This window comes from Papio anubis, chromosome 7 (genome assembly GCF_008728515.1).
Source record: "Papio anubis isolate 15944 chromosome 7, Panubis1.0, whole genome shotgun sequence".
NCBI lineage: Eukaryota > Metazoa > Chordata > Mammalia > Primates > Cercopithecidae > Papio > Papio anubis.
Genome location: NC_044982.1, coordinates 129,882,413 through 129,894,002, shown reverse-complemented (window position 1 = coordinate 129,894,002; position 11,590 = coordinate 129,882,413). Strand labels below are relative to the sequence as shown.

At 40.8% G+C, this 11,590-nt stretch overlaps 1 protein-coding gene across 13 annotated transcripts in view; it reads left to right on the top strand.

Annotated features, from left to right (window-relative positions):
- Positions 1–594: 594 nt before the first annotated feature.
- The window catches only part of LOC110743687 (SAFB-like transcription modulator), an 82,919-nt gene continuing 71,923 nt past the window's right edge, over positions 595–11,590 (top strand). For all 13 annotated transcript variants that reach the window (XM_031668603.1, XM_031668613.1, XM_031668611.1 and 10 more), the window contains exons 1-2: positions 595–1,492; positions 2,448–2,535. In XM_031668603.1, the coding sequence (XP_031524463.1) occupies positions 1,331–1,492; positions 2,448–2,535 (250 nt within the window). In that variant the 5' untranslated portion in view covers positions 595–1,330. The remainder of the gene's footprint in view (positions 1,493–2,447; positions 2,536–11,590) is intronic.

Below are 11,590 nucleotides of genomic sequence, written 5' to 3'. Positions count from 1 at the left end.
TGAAACCAATATTGTAGCAGAGACAGAGCTGCATTTGGAATCAGGAGGCTGGGATTTGAGCGCAGCTCTGCCACATACCAGCTGTGTGAACATGGGCAAGTCATTTAATCTCTCTAAGCCTCACGGAGATTTACCTCACAGAGTTGGGAAGGATTAAGGGGGTTACTGTATGTCAAAGTGCCTTATAAACTGTAAAGAACTACCCTAATGACAGGTATTCTTTTATAACGTCCAGTCTTCTTCTTTTTGAGCCAATCAGAAAAAGTAACCTAAAGTGAGTCAGATCTCAGGAATTTAAGTTGTAAAACCAGGAAACACATTATAGTTAATTGTGCATCATACTCACCTTATGGAATTTATAGAATCGTTTTATTCTATCAGTGCTTTCACTTTGATAATGAATAATACAAAGTAAAATTACAAATAGGTACTCACTTCTACAGGCCGATCCTCCATAAGAAGATGGTCACTGTTCTCGGAATCCCAAATTTTGAGGGGCAAAATAGTGAACACAGTATATGATAACGGCAACAAGTACTTATAAACTAGTTTTCTCATTCATTGAACAATTTCGTGTGGAGCCATCACGTCTATCGGGGAGGATAGCAAACCTGAGGTCAACACGAAAGTTTTCCTGTTTTCAAGCGAGCAGGGGCAGCCCTAGAATAAACTAAGCTGCCATCAGCAGGGCGATGATGTTTTCTCCTGAAACAGCCAATGAGACATGTGTCAAAAGCCAGGCCTTCCTATTCTTTGCACTAACAGTCCCAGAATTGCTTTGAGGTCTTTTGAATGGAACTCGGGGAACCTAGTTCGTTGGTGCACACCGGCGACAATTTTTCGATTATTCAGCAGAACTGATAAAGTATTTCCCTGAGAGGTTCAGCGCGCGCACGCGCCTTCTCGGTTTGTGTTGAGTAACGCGCGCACTGTCATTCAGTGCCTACACATCGTTGTTGCTGAAGGCTCAGGAGTTGCAAGAAAATGGCTAACGAAGCGACGAGGGAACGGCAGCGCGGCAGACGTTGCTGCGATAGGACGTGCCTGACCTCCCAGTACACACAAGGGAACGCACCGCCCAAGTGTCCGCGGCCCGCCCGACCGTACGCGCCGCTGCTGGTCCCTGAGCCAATGCGCACGCGCGGCCGTCATCCGGGTGCTGGCTGCTGCTGCAGGTTGCGCTAGGGTGGCGGACCGGGGGAGGGGCCAGCGGCTCATTGTGCGCAGCGCTGTGCGGCGCCGGCGGCCGCCGAGGCCTGGGTGGAAGTTGGCGCTGCTGCCGCCGCCCTGCAGCCCACTCGCTGCCTCGGCAGCGCGCTGCTCTTCTAAGATGGCTGCCGCTACCGGTGCGGTGGCAGCCTCGGCCGCCTCGGGTCAGGCGGAAGGTAAAAAGATCACCGATCTGCGGGTCATCGATCTGAAGTCCGAGCTGAAGCGGCGGAACTTAGACATCACCGGAGTCAAGACCGTGCTCATCTCCCGACTCAAGCAGGTGAGGCCCGGCGAGGACTGGGAAGGACCGGGGAGGAGAGCTTAGGCCGCGCCTCGGCGCCCCGCTTCCGCCGCAGCCTCCGGCCGCCCGCAGCAGCTGGGACCTGCGGGGCAGCATGGTAGGGAGGCCCGGGGCGGCTCCCGCGAGCGTGGAGGACGGGGACCCTTACGCGGTGCCCCTGCCCCCGCGCCCCGGGCCGGGCCTGCGAGGGACCGGCCACAGCAGCCCAGCGTGCCTCCGCCTCCCCGGGACGTCCCCGCCAGCCTGCGAGGGTTGCGGCCGGCCGGCGCGGCCTCCCAAGGGCGATCGTGGAGACCGGGGAGGCGCTCGGTCTCCAGCCTTTAGCCATGGTGAGCGTGTGCATTTCTTGGCCTCAGAGGGAATGGTTAGTTTGGTGACTTCTGCGAAGTTACCGTTTAATTGTGCCCAACCGTTTCTTCCCCATCTTGAGGGGGAATTGGTAGTGGGAGTTGATGGGTGGGTGACAGAGAGAGTTTTTGTTTTCCACTAGGCTTTTAGTTTTTGCATCAGCGCAATAATTACTTTTTCATTCCTGATTAGCTTTCTGGTTTGAGTGAGCGTTGGAATTGTAGTAGAGTAGCAGTAAGTTTGCATTACAGAAACTAGGAAAACTCTTTTTAGTTATTTACTTTAGTAGCTAGCAACTTTTCTGCAATATAACATATTTAGATTTTTGGCCAGTATGATGTGATATTTAATTATCTTGACATGGTAGAATTTAAAACTCCTTGCGATTTTGATACCTAATGATTTTTCTCCCCCTGAAAGTTTCTCTCACTCTTTCGTGTAGTTTAATTGCTCATTTTTGAAGTCGGTTTATGAAATAACTGGCAATTCTAATGGCTTCAGATTTGCTAAATTTTTTTTTCATTTCGTTTTTATAAAATAAGTTTAGATAGATTGTGTAGCATATTAACTTCTCTTTCTAATGTAGGCTATTGAAGAGGAAGGAGGCGATCCAGATAATATTGAATTAACTGTTTCAACTGATACTCCAAACAAGAAACCAACTAAAGGCAAAGGTTGTTACGAGTTATGAACATATTTTAAAATATATTTTGGTTATATAACTTGCCTCTGCTCTTGTGCCACTTGCCCTGTTTATATAGTGCTACTCTTTGCTATTTCCCTCTGGCACTCTGCCTTCTTGGGTCAAGGAAGAAAAGTTACTGTTGCCAGGCTTTGGGTGACTTGTAGCCCTTAAGATTCGGCTGAAGCTGATTAGAAAGTGAGAACAGTTCTTTATTGCTTCCGAAAAAAATTACAAAGTCAAGTTGTGTGATGATGCTTCATAGTGTGAAGACCTGAATAAAATACAGTTTAACACATGTCTACCTTGCCCCACAATTGGCAGAGTATTGATGGAATTCCTACCAAATCTTTCACCTTGCCTCCTTGCTGTTTTCTTTAGTATATTAAAATTCTATAACCTTTATGTTTAGTACTTTGTTTGACTTGGTGAACTTAATTTGCATTTATGCCATTATACCTCCTAATTTTTAGTGAAATTCAAAAAGACCTCACCAATCATACTAACAAGGTAGAGGGAAAAATCCATGATTAATTAGCTTTAAAAAGGTTTAAATTATAGGGATGTTAAAGATTCTTCTTTTGTAACTTTTAAGCTAGAGCAGAATATATTTATTTCCAGGATATAATGATTTAGTGACTAGCTAAAAGTGGTTTTAAATGAACATTTTGCAGTATGAATGGAACTTAGGTATTTTTTAAGGCTTCTTGGCGAGTGAAACCTTTACTTGAATAACTGCAAATTTCTCCCTCCTATAAGGACAGTGGCAGAGGGTGGACATGATATATCTGTATTCTGGTCCTTACCTACAATTTTCATGCAGAGTTTGTCATGGACAGCTGCTGCATTTTTTGTAATCTAATTTTCTTCACTGCTTTAAGTGATCCAAATGTTACTCCCAACGACTGAATGATTGCAACTAAAATAAAATGGTTTAATCTTGAAAAGAAGGGAATATTAAATTTTGATCTTAAGCACACCTGGGTATCAGAGATGAGGACGACTCACTATTTTGAGTCTTCCTAGGTTAGGAAAGTCCCCTGTTTGTGCCAAAGGAAATTGAAAAGGGCTAAGAAGCATTCCCTGGGAGAGATGAAGATGCAGTTTAGAGAAGTAAAAAAGTTACCTTAAAGGTAGCTTTTAAGATAACTCTGACTCAGTGTATCACTTTGAGAGATACATTTTCCTGTGTTTAGAGAAGCTTGTCCTGAGAAGACTGCTAACAAACCAAAGGCTATTTCAAAATGGAAAATGATAAAAATTCAGAAATAAGTATATCAGGAATTAACCATGTGTCTTGTAGTGGTTTTGATTCATATCTTTTACCTAGCATGCTGTGCTTTGTCATAGTCCCAGGTTGTTTGAGTTGACTATTATTTTAGCATTGAAAATAAACATGATTTATTCTGTTCTCATCTATTTTTAATTTCTGTGTATATCCCTTTTTCAGTTTTTTTTTCCTCAGTTTTTTTTTTTTTGGGGGGGATGGAGTTTCGCTCTTGTTGCCCAGGCTGGAGTGCAATGGCATGATCTTGGCTCACCGCAACCTCCGCCTGCCAGGTTCAAGCGATTCTCCTGCCTCGGCCTCCATAGTAGCTGGGATTACAGGCAGGTGCCACCACACCCGGCTAATTTTGTATTTTTAGTAGAGACAGGGTTTCTCCATGTTAGTTACGCTGGTCTCGAACTCCCGACCTCAGGTGATATGCCTGCCTTGGCCTCCCAAAGTGCTGGGATTACAGGCATGAGCCACCGTGCCCAGCCCCTTTTTAAGTTTTGACTGGGAACATCATTTATCTCACCATTAGAAATAATTTCAGCAATATAAAATTTTAAGGATTTTTTCAATACATTTTATGACATACAGGTATATATCATATATATGATATACAGGTAAATATATAGGTATGAATATATAGGGGTGTGTGTGTATATATATTTTTAATAGGGTATTGCTCTGTTGCCCAGGCTAGAGTGCAGTGGTGCCATCATAGCTCTTTGTAGCCTCAAACTCTTGGGCTTAAGTGATCCCTCCCACCTTAGCCTCCCTGGTAGCTGAGACTACAGGCACGTGCCACCACAACATTTTAAATAAGTAAACATTATTTATTTTTATCAGTATGTTTGTTAATTTTTTTCTTTGTATGGGTTGTATTTGAATTTTATTCCATAACTCTGATGTTAAGAGGTCCTAAGGTATTCAGTTAGAAGTTGTAACATTTGGGGGCCGTGCGCAGTGGCTCACACCTGTAATCCCAGCACTTTGAAGGCCAAGGCAGGTGGAGCACCTGCGGTCGGGAGTTCAAGAGCAGCCTGGCCAGCATGGTGAAACCTCGTCTCTACTAAAAATACAAAAAATATGTATATATGTATATATCTGGGCGTGGTGGCACGCGCCTGTAGTCTCAGCTGCTCGGGAGGCTGAGACAGGAGAATCGCTTGAACCCAGGAGGCGGAGATTACATTGAGCCGAGGTCACACCGCTGCACTCCAGCATGAGCGATAGAGCAGGAGTGCATCTCAAAAAAAAAAAAAAAAAAAGTTGTAACGTTTAATCATTTGTCTGCAGCAGGCCTCCTTGTAAGAGATGCATGACAAAAAGCTCTTGTGTCCTTGAATTCCGGCCATCATTGTTATGAAAATCCTGTGAATTACAAAGAATATAATGTAAATCTCCACCTCCAAACGTAGTTTGAATTAATTTACAATAAAGATGCTTATTGATTCAATTATTTTATTTTTATTATTTTTAGTATGAGAGATTTTGAACCCAGTTTACTTGTTAAAGAATGCTCGTGTCAAATTCCAAGCGCTACTGATCATCTTTAGAGCCAGTTTTGCTTAAATGCGTCATACCAACTCAGTTCTAGCCTTTGAGATGTTTTCTCTGCCAGTTTACACAGTGATAAGATTATTTTAGGCCAGGCGCAGTGGCTCATGCCTATAATCCCAAAAGGCCAAGGCGGGAGGATCGCTTGAGGCCAGGAGTTGAAGACCAGCCTGAGCAACATAGTGAGATCCTATCTCTATTTTAAAAAAGAATTAAGATGTTTAAGTAATAACTTTTAGAAACCAAATTTATATAGAGAAACTTATTAAAATATCAATAATGAACAGATTTTAAAACCAAGGATATATTAAATATTGTTTAAATGTGATGTCAGTTTTCCTTTTTTTTTTTTTTTGAAATGGAGTTTCGCTCTTGTCGCCCAGGCTGGAGTGCAATGATGCAATCTCGGCTCACTGCAACCTCTGCCTCCTGGGTTCAAGCGATTCTCCTGCCTCAGCCTCCCGAGTAACTGGGATTACAGGCATGCGCCATCACGCCCAGCTAATTTTGTATTTTTAGTAGAGAGGGATTTCTCCATGTTGGTCAGGCTGGTCTCGAACTCCCGACCTCAGGTAATCCTCCCACCTCGGCCTCCCAAAGTGAGCCACTGTGCTTGGCTGATGTCAGTTTTTCAGTCAAGTTGCTGAATTACTACATCCAATTCTTTTGCCAGATCTTGCTTTACTTACTGGTATCTACCTTGAAATAATTGCATCTTGGTTATGCCACTTTTCCTTCAATGAGCCTGTTTTATCTTTTGTAAAACTGGAAATTTTACTGGTTCACCTATAAGGCTCTTTTAGTTCTGAAATTTAATAATTATATAGCCAAAAATGAGAAGAAAATTCTTTCTGTTTAACTAAAATGATGTTTAAGGAAGCAACAAGTAAGCTCATAGGAAATCAGTATAGTTTTTCTTCAGCACAAATTATTAGAAAACGAAAAGTGCCAAGAAGGGGATTACTTAGAGGTAATTATGTAGACATCAGCAAGACATAATGTATAATAGCTTGTCAGGAAAAGAAATCATTCTTATGACAATATTAAGGTAGTGATTAAAAGTTAAATGACAAGAGAGAAGCTTCCTGGGTATGGAAAAAATACTTTGGTGAAACATTAAGCTTATCTCCTATAAAATAACTATAGGGTAACTTTTAAAAAGGTATGTTAAAATGATTGTATTTAGAGAGGTTAGAGGGAAAGGAACCTACATTTTTAAGTTTCTCCTAGAATACTTTTTAAATGCAGCTATTACAAGCACAAACAATGTTGATAATGTTATAGTGGGCTCTGACATTTATAACAACATATTTATAAAATTCCTTTAGATGTAGTTAATAGAGTGGACGTTTGTATCTTAGAATAGCTTTATTGAGTCGTTTCACACTCTGTTATGAACTTTTAAATAGGTAACTTAGAAGAAAGCTTCACCCATTGAAGTTTACGGTTACATTAATTGGGTGTGTGTTTAAAAAGTAGCTAAACAGGTAGAGCTAACTTCTCATTAGGTTGTTTTAGAGATTATAGATTTAAAGACTTTTGGTTTACCTGACACTGGCATATCCTTTTCTTTTAGATTTTCAACCTCTAAAGTCACCAATTAACTTCAGCAAAAGTGATGTGGTTAATCAGTACAGGATTTAGAACGTGTGTACTGCAGTACTTACCGACGTGAAAACTTAATTGCAATACCTGGCGACTTCAAAAAGACTAAAAATGCTGTGTAAAAGCTGATTTTTCTCCTATAGAAACAAGTATATTTTGAGGTTATAGGTTTGGCCAAACATCTAATGTCTGATTTTTTGTGGAAAATACCACAGACTACGTATTTATAATTACATGTTTACTCTGTAAAGCTTTCTAAAACTTATGTCAATTAAATGTAGTAATCAGCCATATAAAGCACATTTCATATAACATAGTAACATAGTGTACTGTAATTAGCTTTTTTTTCCCTCCAGCTGTAGTATGTTCAGATGTTAAGGGACACTTTAATCAGAACTGTGGCATTGAGGAGGACTTTGGGCATATAATTGTTATAGATATTTCTTAGGCACCCGAAGGCTGAAAGCTCTGTGAAAGCTGGGACGTAGTTTTTCATTCACCTCTCTGTCGGTAATGCCTAGTGTAGAGCATGGCACATAATAACTGCTCAAAAAATATTTGTTGAATGAATACTGAGGGCCTTTTTGGGGCTTTCTTAACTGCTTTTAGAAATATCTCTTTTGGGCTGGGTGCCGTGGCTTACGCCTGTAATCCCAGCACTTTGGGAGGCTGAGGTGGGCGGATCACCTGATGTCAGGAGTTTGAGACCAGACTGGCTAACATGGTGAAACCCTGTTTTTACTAAAAATACAAAAAATTAGCTGGGCATGTGGCTGTGATCCCAGCTACTCCGGGAGGCCAAGGCAGGAGAATCTCTTGAACCCAGGAGCAGAAGTTGCAGTGAGCTAAGATCGCGCCATTGCACTCCAGCTTGGGCAACAAGAGCAAAACTCGGTCTCAAAAAAAAAAAAAGAAAGAAATATCTCTTTTGGTGCCTATTTTAATTGCATATTTCTTTGTAAGAAGCAGGTACATCAGGGATTAATAGTTTTTATCTTTTTTTTTTTTAAGGTGCCTCTGAGGAGCACTAATGGCTTCTCCTTACACATTGATATGTAAAGTATACTTACTTTTAGAACACATAAATCATTACATTGTCCTTTTATTCTTTACCACATTGATGCTGTGCTGAAAAGCCTCTGAACCTTTGCTGGAATATTGTCCAACCTCAGAGATTGTATATGTCATTTTCATTTCACAAAATTAGCCCTTTTTTCAGAGCCATTAAAACCTACATTTGGCCAGGCGCGGTGGCTCACATCTGTAATCCCAGCACTTTGGGAGGCCCAGGTGGGCGGACCACGAGGTCAGGAGTTTGAGATCAGCCTGGCCAACATGGTGAAACCCCCTCTCTAGTAAAAATACAAAAATTAGCCGGGTGTGGTGGCATGTGCCTGTAATCCCAGCTACTTGGGAGGCTGAGGCAGGAGAATCACTTGAACCTGGGAGGAGGAGGTTGCAGTGAGCCAAAAATGGTGCCACTGCACTCCAGCCTGGGTGATGGAGCAAGACCCTGTCTCAAAAAAAAAAAAATATATATATAGGTAATCCAGAAAAGTAGAAAGTGAAGATTACCCATAATCCCACCACCCTGAATTTATCATATGTAACATTTTACATATGATATACATACATAATATTTATAATCAAGTACGTGTTTACTCTGTAAAGCTTTCTAAAAATTGTTTCAATCTAATGCAGTAATCAGCCACATAAAGTACATTTCATATTACCACACGTTGATCTAAGTTGTGTAGGTATGTGTGCAAGTACTTACAGGAGGTTTATGTTTAAGGGTTCCCCCCCCCTTTTTAACAACTAAAATAGATTCACACCATACATGGTGTTTTGTTGAAGGTAGATAGAATTTAAATATTTCTGTAGTCTGGAGAATCAAAACACAATAACCTTCCGTCTGTATTCTTCTTAACAGCTTCTATAGATAGATTCACTTATCTTTGTGGCTCATGATCTGCACCTGCATTAGTGATTTGAGTTTTAAAAAATACAGAAAGCAGGCTTTCACTCCCCATAGAGTTGGTTTGGGTTGTTATGTTGGGGGCCCAGGCATCAGTATGTATTTTCTAAAAGCTCCCCAGGTGATTCTTACGTACACCTGGAGTTAAGAACTACTGACTAATCTAAACTAAAGCTTGAAAATTAGCATCATTTTTATTCATCTCTCTGCTACTCAGTTTCTAGATTGTTTTATATACTTTTCAGTTTTCGAAAAACTTCTGCATTGCTTTATTTGATTCTCACAACGGTGCTGAGAGTTAGGCAGGACTATTTTCTTTTTACTGGTAGAGTAGAAAGGTAACTCATTAAGAACCCAGTTAAATTACCTTTGACAGTCTTATGTTTGTAGGCACAACTGCCTGAAGGAGTGTGCCAGAAATGTTTATTCTGTTCATCTTTAGATAATAAATGTAAGAGATTTGAAAAATACACCTTTGGCATATTCAAGGTTTATTACAATGAATGTGAATTATCTTTGTAGTAATTTTTCAAAGTGACCTATTGGGCCAGGTGGGATGGCTCACGCTTGTAATCCCAGCACTTTGGGAGGCCGAGGCGGGTGGATCACTTGAGGTCAGGAGTTCGAGACCAGCATGGCCAACATGGTGAAACCCCATCTCTACTAAAAATACAAAAACTAGCTGGGCGTGGTGTTGGGCTACCTACTCAGGAGGCTGAGGCAGGAGAGTCACTTGAACCCAGGATGCAGAGGTTGCAGTGAGCTGAGATGGCACCACTGCACTCCAGCCTGGGCAATAGAGTAAGACCCTGCCACGAAAACAAAAACAAAAAACCCAAAGTGACGTATTGTATGACTGTTGTGTTTAAGACAATGTACAAGGCCTTTCAGAAAAATGATTTTATTGGTAAAATGTCAGTTTAATAGAAGAGAAGCTAAAACACTTGCAGACAATTCAAGGCATGGCCTGTGATTGTTTTAAGATACTCCATGCAACTGAGGAGAGGTTGTTGTTGGAAACATTTCAGTTTGGCATATCTTCTTAATCTTCCCCTCCCTTCCAGCAGAAATTTTATAACTAAGCTTTTTTTTTTTTTTTTTTTTTTTTTTTTTTTTTTTTTTTTTTTTTTGTGGATGTTTAAGGGGAAAAGTTACTCAGCCATAAAGTATTTTGGCAAAATGATTTTAAAATTTCCTTGGGCTGGGCGCAGTGGCTCACGCCTGTAATCCCAGCACTTTGGGAGGCCAAGGCAGGAAGATTGCTTGGACCCAGGAGGTTGAGGCTGCAGTGAACCATGACTGCCACTGCACTCCAGCCTGGGCGATAGAGCGAGACCTTGTCTCAAAGAAAAAAAACTCATTGTTAAGTGGGATTTGTTTTTGTTTGGGAGGTACTTAAAAAGGAAAATTGCAAACCTTTATAAGGACCAGTTTGCCTTTGGAGGAAAAAGAAAATTGCAAACCCTTATAAAAACCAATTTGCCTTTGGAGGAGAAAGCCAATTTATGATCCAAAATTCTTTGTTCAGAATTCTCAAATACAAAAAGTTCTGAAAACTGAAAGTTTTTTCTTAAGTTTGGTGGCAAAGTTATTTGTAGTCTTAATGTATCCCATTTGATGTGAATCTGCATACATTTCCTTGCACAAAATGTTTCTGTGAATGTGAAATACTGTTCCAGAAGCCACTGGGAGGTTTAACTTAATAAATAGTATATGCAACATTTTACTCTTCTAAAATCTGAAAATTGTGAATTCTGGAACATATCTCAGAGGGTTTCATTGAGAATTTTTGGACCTATACAAATTTATGCTGCATAAATGTTTATAGTCTTGTGTTTCTCTTGTATATACATTTTTACTTTGCCATTTTACTTTAGACCCTAAAATCATGCAAATAATATTTTAGGTTTTTTTTTTTTTTTTTTTTTTTGTAATTTCAAAATAGCCATGTTACTACTGTGATAGTTTAGGATGTGATAGGTTAATTTTGCTTATTTTGTTATTCAGATTATGTTTACTGCCCAATTTATTTTGTAGTTTTTTCCTCAAAGCATAAAAGTTTGGCTTCAGGCTGAGCGTGGTGGCTCACACGCATCTAATCCCAGCACCTTGGGAGGCCGAGGCTGGTGGATCACTTGAGACCAGGAGTTCGAGACCAGCCTGGCCAATGTGATGAAACCCTGTCTGTATTAAAAATACAAAAATTAGCTGGGTGTGGTGGGATGAGGCTGTAATCCCAGCTACTCAGGAGGCTGAGTCAGGAGAATTGCTTGAACTCGGAAGGCAGAGGTTGCAGTGAGCCAAGATCACGCCACTGCACTGCACTCCAGCCTGGGCAAGAAGAGCGAGACAGTGTATCCAAAAAAAAAAAAGTTTGGCTTCAATCTGTCTTATACTTTCAGTTAGTTCCTTCATCCTGGTCATGCCACTTTCACAGTTTTGTGGCAGTTGCTAGATTCCCTGTAGGACAAAAGAGGTGAAACTGTTTAGTTGATTTGCTGCAGGAGCTTTGATAGCAAAGGTTTAAATGGGACAGATATAAATGGTTACTTGACTGTACAAAAATGTGCTGAAGATAGTGCTGCTTGTTGGAATTTAAGGACGATTTGGTCTTTAAAATTCTTTCTCATGTTT